General features: G+C 35.4%; 1 protein-coding gene across 2 annotated transcripts; it reads right to left on the minus strand.

Moving 5' to 3' along the window:
- Positions 1-6,336: 6,336 nt before the first annotated feature.
- LOC113118542 (transcription factor Maf-like) lies at positions 6,337-16,018 on the minus strand. Of its 2 annotated transcripts, XM_026287791.1 has the most exons (3): positions 14,522-16,018; positions 8,217-8,283; positions 6,337-7,830 (listed from the first exon to the last, which is right to left on the minus strand). In XM_026287791.1, exons 1-2 carry the CDS (start codon positions 15,493-15,495, stop codon positions 8,256-8,258), a joined length of 1,002 nt encoding a protein of 333 aa, XP_026143576.1. In that variant the 5' UTR covers positions 15,496-16,018; the 3' UTR covers positions 6,337-7,830; positions 8,217-8,255. The 2 variants fall into 2 exon arrangements, with proteins under 2 accessions (XP_026143576.1, XP_026143577.1); XM_026287792.1 differs by lacking the exons at positions 6,337-7,830; positions 8,217-8,283 and adding an exon at positions 12,858-13,900 and having other exon boundaries at positions 14,522-16,017.
- Between the last annotated feature and the right edge of the window lie 5,387 nt (positions 16,019-21,405).

The raw sequence follows: 21,405 nt of genomic DNA on the forward strand, positions 1-21,405 counted from the left end.
ACTTTTGAGAGGGAATAGTCATGACCTTAAAAAAAGAGCACAATAATTACCCAAACAAAAGGCACATGAAGATACTGTACTGAAATTTACAATGCTAGATTCCTTCTGTAAAAAAGCACTTACGAAGAGCTAGTTTAATTAGACACACACAATAATACTAACAAGCAGATGATGGAAGTAGAGAGGCAGAGGAAGAGGGTCGACCGCAGGCAGTGCTCGGGGGATCTTTCTTTCTTTCTTTCTCTATTTCTTTCTTTCTTTCTTTTATGTCTAGCTGTCTGTCTTTCTAAATAATAATACAAATAATTTATATAAATATATATAATTGTACTCTGATTTCTGTAGTTGTTTTTTTTTTCAATCACAGCCATTAAAAAATATAATGATAATAATAATAATAATAATAATAATAATAATAATAATAATAATAATAATAATAATTTCATTACCATGTAGTAATACATAATGACATGCTGCACAAATTTGGCACAATGCATCAACCACACACATGCACTGGTTTCCTTATTTGACTCTTACTTTTTTATTTTATTTCACAGAAATATAAATTGGATGGAAAACAAAGATCACATTACAAATAAATCACCCATTACAATGAGAAAAAACAAATATATTTCTGATGTGCAGCAAAAGAATAACTGTGCTCCACAAATTAGAAAGTGGCTTTAAAGGGATAGTCCTACCCAAATAGCAAAATTATGTCATTAATAACTTACCATCATGTTGTTCCAAACCCGTAAGACCTATGTTTATCTTTGGAACACAGTTTAAGATATTTTAGATTTAGTCCGAGAGCTCTCAGTCCCTCCATTGAAGCTGTGTGAAATGTATACTGTTCATGTCCAGAAAGGTAAGAAAAACATAATCAAAGTAGTCCATATGTGACATCACAGGGTCAGTTATAATGTTTGGAAGCACGAAAATAAATGTTGGTCCAAAAATTGCTAAATCTACGACTTTATTCAACATTGTCTTCTCTTCCGTGTCTGTTGTGTGAGAGAGTTAAAAACAAAGCAGTTTGTGATATCTGGTTTGCGTATCATTCGATGTAACTGGATCTTTTTTAAACCGGTTCACAGCAGTTCAGTCAGTGTACTGTTTGAATAAATGAACTACTCCGGGATATTGGTTTGTTTGAACTCAGAGGGAGTGTCAGCCACATTAAAAAAGTTAACAGCTTAAGTCATTTGTGGTTTAATGCGTATTGGAGACGCAAACCGTTGAAATTGATTAATTTTGATTTGGTGAACTGGTTCAATCACAATATCATTATCACAAGCTGCTTTGAACTCTCTCACAACAGACACGGAAAAGAAGACAATGCTGAATAAAGTCGTAGTTTTTGCTATTTTTGTACAAAAATTTATTTTTGATGCTTCAAAAAATTCTAACTGACCCTCTGATGTCACATGGACTGTTTTGATGATGTTTTTCTTACCTTTCTGGACATGGACAGTATACTGTTCACACAGCTTCAATGGAGGGACTGAGAGCTCTCGGACTAAATCTAAAAAATCTTAAACTGTGTTCTAAAGATAAACGGAGGTCTTACGGGTTTGAACAACATGAGGGTAAGTTATTAATGACATAATTTTGCCATTTGGGGGGAACTATCCCTTTAAGAAAAGAGCTAGAGTGGTGAAACAGCACCACCATCACCACATGTTGTTTGGAAGAGCTTCGGAAAAAAAAAGAAATCTGCATATTCAGTTTTTCAGACATGACTCGAACTTCAAACGGGACTGGCTTCTATATATAATATTCTATATACAGTATTGTTCAAAATAATAGCAGTACAATGTGACTAACCAGAATAATCAAGGTTTTTCGTATATTTTTTTATTGCTACGTGGCAAACAAGTTACCAGTAGGTTCAGTAGATTCTCAGAAAACAAATGAGACCCAGCATTCATGATATGCACGCTCTTAAGGCTGTGCAATTGGGCAATTAGTTGAATTAGTTGAAAGGGGTGTGTTCAAAAAAATAGCAGTGTGGCATTCAATCACTGAGGTCATCAATTTTGTGAAGAAACAGGTGTGAATCAGGTGGCCCCTATTTAAGGATGAAGCCAACACTTGTTGAACATGCATTTGAAAGCTGAGGAAAATGGGTCGTTCAAGACATTGTTCAGAAGAACAGCGTACTTTGATTAAAAAGTTGATTAGAGAGGGGAAAACCTATAAAGAGGTGCAAAAAATGATAGGCTGTTCAGCTAAAATGATCTCCAATGCCTTAAAATGGAGAGCAAAACCAGAGAGACGTGGAAGAAAACGGAAGACAACCATCAAAATGGATAGAAGAATAACCAGAATGGCAAAGGCTCAGCCAATGATCACCTTCAGGATGATCAAAGACAGTCTGGAGTTACCTGTAAGTACTGTGACAGTTAGAAGACGTCTGTGTGAAGCTAATCTATTTTCAAGAATCCCCCGCAAAGTCCCTCTGTTAAAAAAAAAGGCATGTGCAGAAGAGGTTACAATTTGCCAAAGAACACATCAACTGGCCTGAACAGAAATGGAGGAACATTTTGTGGACTGATGAGAGTAAAATTTTTCTTTTTGGGTCCAAGGGCCACAGGCAGTTTGTGAGACTCTGAATTCAAGCCACAGTACACAGTGAAGACAGTGAAGCATGGAGGTGCAAGCATCATGATATGGGCATGTTTCTCCTACTATGGTGTTGGGCCTATTTATCGCATACCAGGGATCATGGATCAGTTTGCATATGTTAAAATACTTGAAGAGGTCATGTTGCCCTATGCTGAAGAGGACATGCCCTTGAAATGGTTGTTTCAACAAGACAATGACCCAAAACACACTAGTAAACGGGCAAAGTCTTGGTTCCAAACCAACAAAATTAATGTTATGGAGTGGCCAGCCCAATCTCCAGACCTTAATCCAATTGAGAACTTGTGGGGTGATATCAAAAATGCTGTTTCTGAAGCAAAACCAAGAAATGTGAATGAATTGTGGAATGTTGTTAAAGAATCATGGAGTGGAATAACAGCTGAGAGGTGCCACAAGTTGGTTGACTCCATGCCACACAGATGTCAAGCAGTTTTAAAAAACTGTGGTCATACAACTAAATATTAGTTTAGTGATTCACAGGATTGCTAAATCCCAGAAAAAAAAAAAATGTTTGTACAAAATAGTTTTGAGTTTGTACAGTCAAAGGTAGACACTGCAATTTTTTTGAACACACCCCTTTCAACTAATTGCCCAATTGCACAGCCTTAAGAGCGTGCATATCATGAATGCTGGGTCTTGTTTGTTTTCTGACAATCTACTGAACCTACTGGTAACTTGTTTGCCACGTAGCAATAAAAAATATACAAAAAACCTTGATTATTCTGGTTAGTCACATTGTACTGCTATTATTTTGAACAAAACTGTATATATATATTCAGATATAACTATAAAATTAGCTTTTTTTTTCCCTTTTTTTTTTTTTTGTTTTTTTTTGCAGCAAACCCTCAAAATGGGTTTAGTGAACACAGGTATACAAATTAACGTATATGTACAATGAAATATCCTGCTTCCTATATTTCTGCTGGAGCTCCTCTACATCTTGTTTAGATGCATGGCATCATTTGATTATATCAAACACCAACAGATAAAAAAATCTAAATTAAAAAGTGACTGACTCTGATCTTATAATGGGCCACGTTTGAATGTTCAAATTGGACAATAATCTCAAAGAAAACCTTAAAAACCACACAAAAAAATGGGTCTCTGGGCACAAAGTGAACCTTATGCTATGACGATTCCAGTTCCAAGGAGTAGGGTGAACTGAATAAGAAAAGCACCATCATGGAGCTGAATTTGATTCTGGATGAAAGCATAATCTCTGATCTCTTTTCAGGTGTTCTATAACCCTCAGGCATTATGTGAAAAAAAAAAAAAAAAATACTCCTGTACTGTTTTGGTTTAAAAAAAAAAAAAAAAAAACATTGAAAAAAGATTACCGTTAATTCTGTCCAATGTGTATTTAAGAAAGAAAGAAAAAAAAAAAAAAAAATATATATATATATATATATATATATATATATATATATATATTTTTTTTTTTTTTTTTTTTTTTGATAATGATGACCCCCCCACCCCCCGCCACACATTTTCAATTCTAGATGTCTGTGTGTGTGTGTGTGTGTGTGTGTGTGTGTGTGTGTGTGTGTGTGTGTGTGTGTGTGTGTGTGTGTGTGTGTGTTTAAATAAAGGATCAAAAGGATTGACAATATAACATAATTCTGTATGATTTATAAGATTGTTTTTGTTTTTTTTTTTCTAATGGGGACCAGCAATAATGTACTGGTATTACTATCCTTGTGGGAAAATTTGATAAGCCCTAAAACTTAAAATTTCCTTAAGAACTAATGACATCCTTTCTATTACACAGCTAAAGTCACAATTTCAAATTTAGTGTACTTTGCTGTTTTAAAGAAAAATAATTTTTTCACTCTCTCTTCTTGAGTCCAGTTACCTTTTTTTTTAAGAAAAGGAAGCAAGGCTGTGCTACACGACTCTGGGTAAAGATGCTATTCAGCGCATAGTACTGTACTCTGGGCTGACTGTACATAGACATTCATATTTTTAACCTTAAAGCCCAAATACAGTGTTTGCTGCCTGCACAGCTAAATATAGACTGTCAGCCTCCGTCTCCAGTTTCTCTTGCCTGGAGCAGGTGGCTGGAAGATCAGGCGGACACAGCAAGTCTGGGTGCATACGTCTCAAAATCTTGCTTTGCCATTTTAGATATTGTATTGATTGTGTGTGTGTGTTTGTGCGCATCCATATTATTTCATACAGTACAATAGCAGACTGTAAAAATAAGCAAAAACTACAAAACTGGCATCTCTGACTGAGCCTTTTTTTTCATGAGCAATGAAAGTAAACAAAATGCGCAAGAGAAAGTGACTACAGCACATTTCTAGATTTAGTTTCAGTCACAATATAATATTTAATTAAATTAGCATGCATTAAAAAGGACATATTATGGCATGGATATCATATTGAAAGGTGGTTGTTGGTGAAACCCAGCCTTTCATCAGATACAGTAACAGGTTAAAGTCTTATGTACAAAAGTGCCTCAAATATAGAAATTATCAGAGCTGTTATGCTGGAAGTCAGGGGAGTTGCAAAAATACAAAAGTGTGGCGGATGTGTTATATAGTGTTTTTGCCACCACCCTTGGTAGATGACACTCCATCAGTGAGACTGACCAGTCTCAACCGCCAGTCACGCCTCACTTGGCCCTCCTTATGTGTACTGGTGTGTGTGCGCGCGCTAACACTGTCCTCTCAGGGATTTGGTAGTTTTCTGCTACCTCAGCAGTTACCATGTCCTTTTGTCCCCTCACTGGTGTCTGTACTATTGCCACGTGCAGTGAAGGAGACAGGGCAGCCCATGGGGCATACTTTCTTCAACAAATGTATATATGAAATCTGAATTTGCCTTACAGCAGAACAGTTTTTACTATTACACTGACCAAAACTTCCTAAATTTCAAACAGCAGCTGGTTCCATTCAAGAATGGAGCACCCGAGGTCTAGAACATAGCGTATTTCATTGACGACTATCATTATCAGTTTCTAAACCAGTGTTGTAGTACTCAAGGACATTTTTTTTCATAATATTGGTCTTGTCAGTTGGACTTAAACATCCAAACAAACAAACAAAGAAACAGACTGGGGCTTCAACATTGTTCCTAAAAATCAAGCATTGCCATCTGATTTTAAGTTAATATTAACTGTATTGTTAAAGTTAGGGTTGTTTGAGAAGTCCTGGAGGGCCACTATCCTGCAGAGTTTAGCTCAATTAAACACACCTTAACCAGCCAATCATTATAGAAACGTTGTGGTGTGTTAAGGCAAGTTGGAGATAAATCATTCAAGACAGTGACCCTCCAGGAACAAGTTTGGACAACCAGTCATACACCTATGGCAACCCTGTTGAAAATCCAGCATATGCTGGTTAGGTATGTTTTGAATCATGGCTGCTGGTTTGAGCTGGTTTAAGCTTTTCCTTAGCTGGTTCTCAACTGGTCATGTGCTGGTTCTAAGCTGATCCTGTGCAGGAGATAGTTGCTTAGGACCAGCACATGTCCAGCTAAGGACCAGCTTAAAAAAGCTCAAACCACCAGCCATGCTTCAAAACATACCTAACCAGGAGAATGTATTTTTTTTTTTCTCTTTTTTTTTTTTTTTTTTTTTTTTTTTTTTTACAGGGAAAACCACACCACTCATTGAAGAACACCCACAAATACACTGGAAGCTGAGTCATGTGAAAAAAAAAAAAAAAAGACAAAACAGTTTTCCTGCTAAAGACGAGCATCATTCTTTTTTCTCACTCACTTACATGAAAAGGCTACTCATTGTTCACTTGTGTTTTCTCACATTCTGTACATGCATAAAGTCACAAATACCATTTACTAGAACAACATTCACTATGACTGGTCTCTTGTCTCAGTCCTAGTGTCCAAATCCTCTAAAACATTGTATTCTCAGTGAGTATAATAAGATAGGATATGGTTTTGGACCTGTCTATCTATCTAAGATGCCTTCATTGTGTCAGTTTCTGAAGACACGATAACCCACAATTCTGTGTGTGCGATAACAGAGCAGGTTTATGGAAGACACCTATCATCATGTTTTTCATTCCTGTGTTCTCTGTGTCCTGTCATTCCTAAGAGTTTATCCAGCACATTTCCTCAGCCGTCTTTAAAGGGCAACTAATTCACAGCCACTCCGATGGCTGTTGGAAACAACAGCACTTAAAGCACTTCATTGAACGCTGATTTGTCCTTGTCATCTCTGACAGCTCCGTCTCATTTTTCCCTGGCGAAGTTAAGTGAGGCTGGAGCCTGGCCAGCCCTGATCCTGTGCTCTACTTAAAGACAATGGGGACGGGAACACAGAGCATTATGGGAAGGGCGGCATGACATTAACATCTCATCCTCATTATGCAGATTAGTATGAGGGAGATAGAGGAAAGGGAACATGCTAAATGGACATTGGATATAAAGGGATTGGAAACTAAAGGGTAAACCTTCATCAGACCTCCTGACAAAGATTCAAGAACAACTAAATTAACTCTTTACCTTATTAATCATATGAAGGTGAAGAGTGGAAGTTTTTGTACTAGTCAAATAATTTTTCATATTCCACCTTAATATGCAGAGGCAACTTTAACTAAAACATTCCTAGTTGGATGCATAAGCAGAAACAATGCTACTCTGTGGTACTGTGTCATTTAGTTGATCATTCCAAATTTGTTTGTTTGTTTATTAATTGCATTTATTTATTAGGCCTTTTTTGACATTTTTAAGTGAGCGCTTTAGTACAAGAACAGACAGGAAATGCTGCACATCATTATGTGGGCATGTGTTCTAGAGCAGGTTTGAATATGACTCATCCATTCAGATTCAGCCTAAAAATATCCATTTTCTTTTTTTTGTTCTTTTTTTTCTGCATTTTAACATTAATATGAACATTTTAACAATGAGTACACAATATATCACACTTTAGTCTTGTTCTAGAAGGCACTATGTCTTTGAATCAGTGGTCGGTCAGGCCACAGTGAATATGGAGAACTTTGCTGAATCATAAAAGTGCTTTTAGTGACCAATGTACCATACAAACACCTTAATCCCTGACAGCTCATAGAGCAGCTTGTACCCAAGAGCGAGGTGCATTTGGTGCTCCAGAGAGATGTCATTGGTGTAGTCCTACAAGAGTACACACTGAGCCTGGAGAAAGATGGATTGTGCTTCAGCTGGTCTTTTAGAAATCCATCACCCCAGCACTGAGAGTTCGGCCTATGGGAAGGTGAATTTACACTTGCTTTGACTCAGGTGTAAAGTGAGAAAAATATTCCGTACAGCACTTCAGGAATCACTAGTCACACTCTGAGGTAGATGTCAGATACAGTGTTAAGTACTCAGTCAATGTTATTATAAATAAATATATATATATATATATATATATATATATATATATATATATATATATATATATATATATATATATATATGCACTTTATATTAAGGCACTTTGAGATTCCTATAATAGATCACTGCATTTTATTATTTGATAAACACTTTATTTTTTATTTTATTTTTTTCCACACTATTTGGTTATTGTATGCTTTAACATTACCTTTGTTGTGTGTTGTATGTCAGAGATACAAGTGAAATTGTTTTACCTCATCAAGGCCAGGCGCAGAGGTTCAGAGAGCTCATGGTTACAGATGAAGGAACTTTCTGGAAGACCTGACAGAGAAAAAGTAAGACAGAGATGTCATGGTACACCACAAACTAAATGGAAATTGTGACTTCATCATGATGTAACACATTTTTATAGTAATCTATGTGGAGAGATTGCAAGCTGAACTTTTTATTATTAAAAACTATTATATTATGTAATATTTCTGTCAAAGACAAACAGTCAGAGACATAAAAAATACAAGATTTTCATACTTGATTAATCTGCTCTTAAAAAAAAAAAAAAAACTTCATCTGACAGTATTATTTTTCTGATGAATAGGTTCCTCTGAGGTGTGCGTCTATAATGAAATAACAGAAGACACAACAATCTATTCTTCAAAATCAAATTTTAAATCTAGTTTTACAGTAACGAAATAACACTGTTACTGTTTCCATGAAGCATTTAAATTGTATTACTGATGGAAACTGACATTATTTTTTATTTAGTGGGGGTTGGGAGATGATGTGTGTGTGTGGGCATGTTTTTGTGACATATCAGGACACAGCTTTGTATAATGACATGGGTATGACACAGGTATTACAAGGAGAGGGTGAATTATGAGGACATAGCCCATGTCCCCATTTTTCAAAACGCTTATAAATCATACAGAATGAGGTTTTTTTTTTTTTTTGAGAAAGTAAAAATGCACAAAGTTTCCTGTGAGGGTTAGGGTTAGGGGTAGGGTTGGTGAAGGGCGATAGAATATACAGTTTCTACATTATAAAAACCATTACGCCTATGGGATGTCCCCACTTTTCACAAAAACAAACGTCTCGTGTGTGTGTGTGTACAGGTTTATATATCCTGCTGGGGACTTAAACGTGAATACACACTCAGACTCATGGGGACTAGTGTCAGGTTGGGGACCTAAATTAAAATTCAGAATTTTGCTATGTAGTATGATAGTTATTATAGCTATTATAGAATAGTTATTTTTCACAGTGCAGTCCACATTCAAACTCTTTTAAGACATAGAATTAGTTCACAATTAAATTATTTTTTACACACACACACACATATATATATATATATATATATATATATATACTAAAAAAAAAATAATGTCAGTTTCCATCAGTAATACAATTTAAATGCTTCATGGAAACAGTAACAGTATTATTTAGTTACTGTAAAACTAGATTTAAAATTTGATTTTGAAGGGGCATAGAGGACATTCAATAATGTACAGTATTTGAAAAACAATGTGTTTTTTACATTTATGCATTTGGCAGACGCTTTTATGCAAAGCGTCTTACAGTGCTATACATTTTTTTTCATTATGTATCATCATTTAATGTTATCATCAAAATTAAAGCCTGTTAAAATATTCCGTTACACCAAATACACAAAATAATGATTTTTAAAAAAGCTTCATATTTTCATACCCCTTTAAACTCTTAATTCATATTTTAATCTTATTTTGGTTTTAATTCTAACTGCCATACAGTCATGATAAATGATCACCCAAAAGGATGTTATTCATCACAGAAATAGAATATTATGTCTGAAAGGAAAGATAAACAAGTTAGATAGTCTAAAATTGTAAGGCTATGTACCTTACACATAGGACAAGTTCAGTGAAATATTTTGAATGCTCAAGACATACGCATACTGCACCCCTTACCCAGGAACAGGATGAGAAAAAAAAAAAAAAATGTGTGAAAGAAAAGTAAATATTTCATAGAAATGAAATAACTGCACATTCCATACATTATGAAGGGGAACTGATTTTTCACAGCTTTTATTCTTATTAACTCAAGTGTGTTTACATGTTCATTGTTAACTGGTGAAATTAGATAACAGATGAATTTACGTATTAGCCAGAAAATATTAATTGACACACTTTCTCTCTGTATCATACACGCATCATCTTCATCTTTATTGTGTCTTTGCATCGCTGGAAAACCCCAGTACTCTGACACACAGTTTCAAAGTGTGTGCACATCTTTCCGAAAGCTCTCTCAAGTTTACCCGCATCACTCGCAAACCAAAAGACTTCCAAAACTGAACTTTTCATATCTGTCTGTCTGTCTGTCTATCTATGTATCTATCAATCATGGCGTCATATATATTTAGTGTACATGACGTAACATGTACAACAAATTTTAATAAAGCTTCAATACGGCCTGCAGTGTACATGTGTATTGATAAATGTGAAATTGCTTAAGTCAACTAATCAAAATACAAAACCGGTGGGAAAATTTGTTGAGCAAACCTGTTAGTAGTTAGCTGATTAAAAGTGAAAATGGATGAAAGGTAGCTGTGGATCCATAGGAAGTGTCATGCCTATGTGCATATGCATTTGACTTAAAGACTGGCACAGGAAATGAATAAGGTCTCCCCTGAGGGTAAAGATCTTTGTAATGACTGTACATGTTTCTACATCTCGTTCACTGACCTCCTCTGTACACACATACACTGAAACACTGAAATACACCATCACTAAAGCCTGAACTCACTCTTGCAAAGACTCCGTAAGAGTAGAACATTCATTGTTTCAGATAACATATTACATTTTTTTTCTTCCACATTAAATAATGATGAAAATAATAGGAATAAATAAACATACTTTCAAAAATGAGAATCATAGATGCCCAGTTGTAACAGCAATATTTCAAGTAATTTAAAGCATAATGTTTTAGGACAACATGGATACATTTCTAATTTAAGAAAGCAGATAAAATCATAACAATGTCAAGTTGCAGTTTGTGCTTACCTTTATGTCAACAGTGCACAATAAGTTTAAGGAGATGTCTAGGGTTTTGCCAATTCAAAAATTACTGAAATGTGTGCACATAAGAGAGAGATTTGCAACAAATTGCAGTTTTCGCATCCATGTTAAAAGCCCAGCCATACAAATTCATGATTAACAATTTCTATATGGCTCAAGTCAGCCCCTTTCTAAGTGATTAATCATTGGGAAAATCATTTCAACTATCCAGCTATACTCTCTCGCCCGAGTTCCTGTTTCCTCATGTTCCTCCCTCCTGTTCTTCCTTGTTTCAGGAGAGGTGGACGACAAAGCCGTCTCCTTCACATGGAGGAATGGCACACATTTAGTAATTAAAGAACAAATCTCAGTACAAACTGAGCACTGTTAATCTAGATGAAGATTAAATGTATCTGTAAAATGACCTTTCTTTGTGTGAAGTTTTTTTGTATTCCTGTGTTGTTGTTTTTTTGTTTTTTGTTTTTTTTTCATTCAGGATGTGAATGTTTACTCTGACCTCCAAAAACATATTCACTGGTACATTGGTTCTCAACTGATTGAATGTATCAATATAACACTTACACTAAATTGTTTATCATGCAAAGGTAAACAAAATGTCCTTAAAAATCTAACTATCTGAATTTACAAATATTATCATCAACTGCTTAAGCACAGCAATATGCTAAATTATTAGTGTAACAAACTGAAGAGGAAAACTAATATATATCTGTATATGTGGGTCTGTTCTGATAGTGCCGCAGATAGCAGGGAAGCGTCTATGATAAATGCAAATAGTAAAGAAAAAGATGAATTTATATATATATATATATATATATATATATATATATATATATGTATGTATGTATGTATGTATGTATGTATGTATATATACATACATATATATATATACATATATTCTTTTTGTTTTCTTTTTTTTTACTACTTTTTTTACTACTTTTACTTTCTTTTTTTCATAGACGCTTCCCTGCTATCTGCGGCACAATCAAAACAGACCCACAACTCACCAATTGAGAACCCCCATACTTATGTACCTCCGCTCATGCAACGCTGCCCACTTATGAACATGTATGTCTCAGGCAAATGCGTAAAACTGCTGTTCTTTCATAACTACAGCCATTTACATTTGGAGTTAAATGATTCTCTCTCTCTTTTTTTTTTTTCTTTTTTTTTTTCCTGTAACTCAAGACCAATCCAAACAGCTGTTCCAGGAGTTTCAAGGACTGTTCTGTGCGCTGCGACATCTGTGCAGCACAACACGCACAGCCTGAACCCAGTTTAAAGGGACAGCTTTTATGAATTAATCCACAATTTATCTTGTAAATTACTAAAGAGAGATAGAATGGTGACACATGCAGTGGCGCTAAAACTTCATTTTAAAAATAAAGCAAAGTCCATTGCATTACTATGGTGTTGAACTTTGGAATGTTTCAGCATTGTCTGCCATAAAATTCCTTATTTAAACTCTATCAAACATAATGTGCTAAGAGCTCTCTGTAAATTGTAGTATTTTCCAGAGAATACTTGTGAATGTGTTAGATAGTGTTTGTAGTAAAATTGTCATAAACCTTTTTGAAAATCTTGTGGTGTTAACAAATAGTTGCCTCTCGAGCCAAACAACTATGATAAGAGAAAATGCTGTTTACATAGTTTCAGTCTGAATCTTGTGTTAGACACACTATTTTTAAGATGACAAACATGTTTTGCACAATGCATGCACTAGATAAAACTAATAAAAACAAGCTACTAACAATAATTACGATTTAAACAACTAAAAATAAAATAAAATAATAAATAGATAGATAAATAAATAAATTAAACTTTAACAAACAACATCCAGAGAAAGCAGACTTTAAGTGGCCCAAATTGCATTTTATTGCATATCATTATAATTGTATAAAACGAAAATAAGCATATATGAACATCACATATGGTTAGTGGGTAAAATAATTTTGCACAGCAAAATATATATGAAAAAAAAAAAATACAGTTTTAAGAATTTATTGATGAACGGTATATCCTGATTTCATACAAGCAGGGTATCAATCCCTGACCATAAAACAATGTCCAGACATTTTAATATTGATTACTACATTATTGCCATGTAAATAATGAATGTATTAACAAAAGAAAGAAAGAAAGAAAATCTAGTCCTGCTTGGCAATATATATTTACAGTTTATCTAAATTAGATCATATCCTTTAGTTTTCAGCAAAGCCATGGCGGGTGCCTTTTAAATTAGCGTTCTAGATAGATTTCAATATGTGATATAGAATTTGCTACAAGCTATATTTAGTGCAACTCATTCCAAATAGGTCAGATTTTATATCAGACTATTTTCTTTTTTATTTTCTCCCCCCCCCCCCCCTGAATACATGATGTTCTGTGTTGACTTAAAATTCTACTTTAATACTTTGGTTTTAAAATACAGTAAATGGCAGGCTACAAAAGGAACTACAACTGTCAAACTGTTGTTTTCATTGCAAGAACATGCTGCAAAAAAGCTCAAGTTACGCATTATAAAAATCCAGCTCTATGCAAACTTGGAGCCTTCCCAAACTTATAACAAGAAGAAACAGGCAACATCTAAACTCTAAGTTAACTTCTCCATGTCAACCTGTGGCATGAACTACCACTAACTGTTCTTATATGATAAAAAAAAAAGGAGTTCATTCCAGAATTATCAAAATGCAAATGTTTGACATTAAATACACAAACCGCTTTTAGCAACAACACTGTTTAAGTCCCGGAGGGAGAATTCCTTTCAGAAACCAGGTCCTTGTTCTCTCCCTCGCAACAAAGCTTCCAGTTGGTTCTCAACAGAGAATTAACTGTATGGAACGACCTTTTTCATGGAGATGATGATGGCATGATGCTCCTTTCACTTTTTTAGTCTGTATTCCAAAAAAGTGATTGGGAAATGAAAGAAATGTATGAATGCCATGCTGAGCAGAAGTTCTTTTCCAAGTAGAAGTTCATTTTCAAGCACATAAAAAAAAAAAAAAAAAAAAAACAGAGGAGGATAACGAACAAACAAAAAGACCATACATGTCCAGCATGCAGGCACTTCAAAAAGTCTTTCATATAGTCAATAGATTCTCATGTAAGTCACAAAACAGCAAGCAGAAGGCATGAGATGATAATGGGGGGAGGGGTCCTTGGACTTTGGCAAAAGAGCAAAAAATATATATGTAAAAATAAAAAATAGCAAATAATTGGCAAAAAACAAAATGTGAATAAAGGTCAACTTCATGAGTGTATATGCATACACATCAAAATATTAATTTGCGTACACATTAAAATCTGAACTATTTTAGATAATAATATAAATGTGTATATTCCATTTGGTTGTACAACAAGCTACCAAAACTCAAGGAGATCTGACTTCAGTTCTTAAAAAAAAAAAAAAAAAGTCAGCCTTGATCTAACAACCCCCAAAACTAAAAAAAAAAAAAAAACTTTTAAAAACTTTATTGGTTTATTTCTCTCTTTCTTAGGCTTTTTATGGAACTCACATGAAAAACTCCGGGGATGAGGGGTTGTTGTCGCTGCTCGACGAGTTTTCTCGAAAGCCGCTGTTCACGAGCTTCTCGTACTTCTCTTTGTATGCGTCTCTCTCACGCACCAGTCGGGAGATCTCTTGTTTGAGGTGGTCCACCTGCTGCATGAGCTGTGACTTCTCGCCCTCCAATACGTGCCTCTGCTGGACCCTCTTGTAGCGGCACGACTGGGCATAGCCTCTGTTTTTGAGGGTTCTCCTCTTCTGTTTGAGTCGGATCACCTCCTCTTTGCTGACGCCGCGCAGCTGCCGGTTGAGCTCCCGCACGGACATGGTAACGAGTTGCTCGTCCGAGAAGCGGTCATCCAGGTGGGAGTGCTGGTGGTGGGTGGCAGAGGAGCTGTTGCTGGACTGGACCCCGGGGGTTTGGTGCTGCTGGTGGTGGCTGTGATGATGATGGTGGTGATGGTGGTGAGGTGCCCCGTTCTGCGCTGCAGCGGCGGCAATGACTGCGGACACCACCGCGGCGGCGGATCCCATCTCTTCCCCGGCCATTGCGCCTCCCGCGCCGCCCGCGCTACTGAATTGCTGTCCTCTAGCATAGCCGTCGAAGCTCTGGAGTTGATGTGTGCTGCTGATCAGCGCTTCAACCGCGTCCTCGGGACTGAAGCCCAACGCCTCCGGGTTGAGCTGCTGTTGATAGCCGGTCATCCAGTAGAAATCATCCAGGTGCGCTTTCTGCTCGCTCCCGGAGCTAGGGCTAGGTGCCGAGAAGCTTGGGGAAGGGGGGACCGAACTGCATGGCGTGCTCATCGGGGTGGAAGACAGGGAGCCCCCGGCGATCAGGCTTCTGCACTGGCTGATGCTGCGATCGGGCTCCAGTGGCTCTTTCTTCACCTCAAACTTCATCAGATCGAAGTCATTAACATATTCCATGGCCAGGGGACTGGTGGGCAGGTCGGAGCTGCTCAGTGCCAGCTCTGATGCCATCCTCTTGCTGCTGACTGTCCTCCAGAGCGGGTGAAAAGCAGCTGTCAAAGCGGGCTGGGTCGGGAGAGAGAGAGCCAGCTTGATGATGTTCAAATGTTTTACAATTAGCTGGAAAACGGAGACCTCACAGGACTTTGCACTGCACTCCTAACTCCAGAATATGAGCTCTCGTTGGCACAGTCTATTGCAAAAATGCATCGGATATATTTCTCCTCCCTTTACAAGTGAATTTCGGAGACCTTAGATTTCAAACATTTAACACTTTGGTGACTCCTCATTAGCAGACATCATCGTGGTCAAACGGTTGACTGGAACGTAGATAAACGAAGTGCGCTTGCTGACACAGATTGAGCTGAAATGGTTTTTAAACCTAAACTACAGTACAGTTTAAAAGCTTTGCTGAGTTTTATAGCTGCCGTGACGTATGAGGTTCGGAGATAGCCAATGGGGTCGCTGAATCTCAAAGCTCGTTAACATATGAGTTCGGAAACCAAAACTTTTCTCGTCAGCTGACTGTCATTTTGGAAATGTTGGAGGAAAGAGCCGAATGGACTTAGAGTGTTTAACTCCTTCGTCCTTTTCGTCCTTCGCTTTTTCAAAATGTCCAGTTCTGTTACTTTAGTAACAGGAGTGTCTGGACGTGTGTGTTTCTGTGGATTTTGTATTTATTATTATTATTATTATTATTATTATTATTATTATTATTATTATTATTTAACCTTTCTAATATTATGCAGTTAGTGAGATCGTAGGATATGTAAGGAGGATAACAACTGGTTTTTAGACATAATCATTATAAAATAATTACTCAATGTCTAACTTAAAATATTGGTTTGCCTGAATTAACATTTTAAAAAGTAATACACAACACATAGCCTACACCCTTAAGGTATAATACAACATTAAAGTTGTTATAATGGAAATGATATAATTTCAATTAAATACAATTGCAAATAATAAAAGTTTTTTTTTTTTTTTTAACTCAACAGTGCCACCTCTGGGGCAAAAAGAGAAGTGTGTGTACGTGCGTGTGTGGAGATAGCTACTGGAGATACCTACAGTACTTAGTTTTGAGACAAATTTGTACAGAAGTGACCCAAGTCTGACAACGGCAGATTAGTTGTCCATTTTGGAGACATCCACGTTTGTCAAAGATGTATAAAACAAAGTAAATAAAGTTTTAAGTAGTTATCATGTAGTACTCATAACTCACTCACTATTATAAAATAGAAGTCAACTGAAGTGTGTGTGTGTGTGTTGGGGAAGGTGGGGGATATACCGAGCCTTTGTGTAATGTAATCAGACCTTTTGGAAAGTGAAACTTTATATTCACATTTATGTAGATATGAATAAATGGGATAGCTGTTATTAGTTTCAACAATACAGAGAAAGGAATCAGTTGTAGTTGTACTACACTATCTATTCTTTTCAGCACAAAAAAAAAAAAAAAAAAAAAAAAAAAACCTTCTGAATTATTCTCGCTAAATTATTTTAAGTAATTTTCAAACCAGGAAAAAATAAATCTTACAGGTAACATTTTTGGACATTTTGACAAAACAAATGCACCACCTTGATTTACATTAGGCTATAGTTCAGTGATCAACCAAATGATTCAAGCATAGACCAAGAGAACAGCTATAAAAACGTGTTTATCAGTTCTGTAAAATCTGCCTAATCTAGTCATATATTAAACTACTCTTCTGTTCGTTGCTCTTTTACTGGAGGTCAGGGGTTGATTCCGGCAGTATTTCTTAGTGATTTTTTTTTTCTTTTATTCTTCAAGTATTCAGTTAGCAGCAGCTCAATATAAAGCAATTTTTGCTTTGCACAATATACCTGTCTGATTAATTAATGATCCTGTCCTGATCTTCAGTCGCATGATTCTTACATTATTATGTCTATCTATCTATCTATCTATCTATCTATCTATCTATCTATCTATCTATCTATCTATATATATATATATATATATATATATATATATATATATATATATATATATATATATATATATATATATATATCTCTCTATTAAGAATTTCAGCTCAGTGCCATGCTCTAAAAATCCATGAGTACATGTCCATGCAATGATAAGTTGGCCATTTAGGAAAACACTTTTGTGACTTGTTTTAGCCTTGACTCTGCAACCATTTCATACACTGCACAAAAGCCTATAATCATTTACTCAGTATCTTTTCTGGCAAAGTCTATAATCTCATGCTTTGGATCCTTGGTATTTTTAGAGGATGGACTAAGATGAGTGTAATGATCTCTATGACCGCTAGCCATGAATGATTACATCAATAGCTGTTACTGTGTGTGTATTTGGACTGTATTTACTTTAGCCTAACTCTAAATAAATAAATAATAATGCATATATGTAGTTTATTATTTCACAAGATTAAATAGATACAAAAAATAATAATAAATAATAAAACATTACATTTGGAAGACAGTCCCACAGAAGATTATGCATTGACACATACTATAGCAAAGTTTGGCAAACGATGTGTCTCATAACAGCAAAGAATCATAGAGGTGTTACATTTACCTTTGCTTAAATTTGTTTGAGCATTATATGAATGAACAACTAAATTTTAGAGAAAATGAAAAGTAATAAGCATCAAGGACTTTGAGGAGAGGATATGACTCCATGACCCCAAAGCCATTCCACTGCAGTCTACGAAAGCCCTGATTCTTAATCAATTTTAAAACAGTTACATGTGAAATTGAGGAAAAAGAGTCTTTCCACATATAGATTGGAGTCACTCATAAAAGGAAAGAAAGGGGTAAAACTGAATAAACTTTACACTTTAATTCAAGATCAAGTGGGAAGAGGTCAGGAACAATTGACCAAGGGTGGCAGGTTTTTGGAATAATGTTCATATTGCTCTTGTCCATACTTATTTGTCTATTTATTCATTTGACACTTTAATCCAAAGCGACACAGAATAAGCAGTTTGTCACAGAGGAAGACAAACAGTGTGGTCATGCAATAACCAGTACTGTAAATCTCCAGTAAGGAAAATAATCACTATTAGAGTCGTTCATATGATGAAATTGGTATGTGTACAGGCAAGACTTAAATCTGTGTCACAGCTGCTGTGTGCAGTGAGCATGTGCGTCAGTTCTCTGAGTGCAGATAAAGGATATAGAGTATCCTGATCTGCTAATTTGTTGTATTGTATGGTCACTGCTCACACATGCCACTCCCTCGTGTACATTGTAGAACAGTGTTGTAGTCAGTACCAGCTCATTTGAGTCTGAGTAGATCTGAGTAGGTTGAGTATAAGTCAAGACTGAGTCTAAATGCCCCACACCATTACAAGACCAAGAAATATGGACTTTGACTCAGACCTGAGTCAGATAGTCTAGTCTCTCCTGCTTCTAACGCAATGGGAGGCTTCACAAAACTCAAGACTGGGTTAATGACCAGTCACAGACTGACACATGTCTAGTAAACTGCACAAATGCAAAAGGACGTTTGCCGTCAATCATGAAGAAAAAAAAAAAAAAAAAAAAAAGATTGATTGAATCAACTTAGTAATAAAAATAAAAAAATGAAATATGATAGCAACATTTTAGGTAATTTATAAGATTACTTGTTATTTTTCACTTCTGAAAACTGCACATTTAACTGCCCCAGATTAATTACTTTTTCAACTTTCACATACCGAGAAATGAAACTTGCTGTTAATAGTTTACACTGTTTTATTGTTAAAATAAGTATTATACTGTATGTATATATATATATATATATATATATATATATATATATATATATAGAGAGAGAGAGAGAGAGAGAGAGAGAGAGAGAGAGAGAGAGAGAGAGAGAGAGAGAGAGAGAGAGAGGAATGCTCAGCTGCTTATAGGATCAGCTGATAATTACTTAATATGACAAAAAAAGAAAAAAAGAAAGAAAAAAAAAAAAAGAAAAAAAAAGAATACACTGTGTTCCAAAAGAATACATGAGTGGGCTTCTGCCTTTTTTTTTTTTTCAGATAAGATTGATTTGCCCTCATTAAAACAAGTACGTGAGCGAAGACATGACACTCGTGACAGAGCCTGAAACTATTCTTGCATGCACAGTGAAGAGGATGTGATGTTCAAAAGGACTATCTTAAAAAGACAAACTAAGATCATTAGCCAAATAATAATAATAATAATTATTATTATAATAATTATAGATAAATACACAATATTTTAATATTAGTATCCTAATATATAAATATTAAATATTGTTACGTTTACTCATGTGTCATATGGCATGCTATTTGTGTGCCAGTGAAGAGTGTTTCCAATCAGTTCTGTGTTCAATTAGGACAGAACTAGCTAACTATGTAATAACTAGCATGCATATATTGCCAATAGGTTTTCAACATAATTATTTGAGCATGCATATCACCCAAACTTTTGGAGAACAGTACGATGCTCCTGAAACATGTTACATTGGTCAAAACAAATAATGGACTTCCTTGTTGTCTTGTAGACAATGTACTGTTGTACAAATGTGAAAATACTGCTTTACAGCTCCACAGTGAGTATTGTACATGATGATGATGTTACATAACTTACATGTTGTGTGCATTTCTGTCTGTGAGACATTCTGTAACATTATGAGGTTATCCATGTGATTCATTACAGGCCCGTGGATAAGGTCACTGACCTCTAGTTTTAAAACTGTAGTTGTGATGGTAGCTAAATTGACTTACAGTAAAAGTTCCACCAGCGTCAACTCATATTGATCTAAAGGTTTACTTTGAACCTTAACCTCATTTCTCATCATAAATAAACAGAGCTCAGATCTCAGATCTTCAGACGAAGATTGATTTCCTTTTAAAATAACTTTTCAGTAGACAGATAAATCTATATGTGTTATTTAGCTAACTGCATTGCTCAATCTGACTCTGATTTATCTGTAACTAAACTCATGCTTTTTGGTTGTTTTCTGGTTCCACAAAGATAATAAAATCATAATAAATAAATACATAAATAAATAATTTGAGATTGGTGCATTGCAAGAATATTTTACAAATTAAGTACTCCTTACCCTTTACTCTTACAATGACAATTCTCAAATGCAAATCCTCACTTAACCTCATAAAAAAGGTTTATGTCATAATTTGTAATATATCATTTGTTATATAATCTCAGTGTGAAGTAAATGCTTTGTCTAGTTAATGTTGGTCACAATTGTTGGCACCCAATTATTGCAATGTCCTTTTCTCAACGCAACAGCTATGAGTTTGTCCTGTAATGCCTGAAGTGTTTGGAGAACACCTGAGAAGAGATCAGAGACCATTCCTCCATATAGAATTTCTCAAGATCCTTCAGATTCACAGCTTCATGTTGGTGCTTCTTCTCTCCAGGGTTCTATAGGGTTCAGGTCTAGGAACTGGGATGGCCATGGCAAAATCTTAATTTTATGCTCAGTGACCCATTTTTGTGTTGATTTTTGTTGTTTGTTGTGTGTTATTGTCCAGATGGAAGATCGAGCCACAGCCCATTATACAATTTCAAACAATAGGCATATCCATGATCCCATGCATCCTATCAAGATGTCCAGGACCTCCGGCTATAAAACAGGCCCACAACATTAAAGATCCAGCAATATATTTATCTGTGGGCATGGGGTAATTTTTATTCCTGTTTGTACCAACCACGTCTGGTGATTTTGCTGCCAAAAATACCTTTGTGTCCCTCATATTTATAAGGAAGCCACTGGAATTATTTTTTTTTTTTTTCATGCTTCTAGTGACCCTGGTGTGCTGATAATAATAATAATAATAATAATAATAATAATAATATATATATATCTATATATATATATATATATATATATATATATATATATATATATATATATATATATATATATATATATATATATATATATATATATATATATTA

The sequence above is a fragment of the Carassius auratus genome, chromosome 18 (genome assembly GCF_003368295.1).
Source record: "Carassius auratus strain Wakin chromosome 18, ASM336829v1, whole genome shotgun sequence".
In the NCBI taxonomy this organism is placed as follows: domain Eukaryota; kingdom Metazoa; phylum Chordata; class Actinopteri; order Cypriniformes; family Cyprinidae; genus Carassius; species Carassius auratus.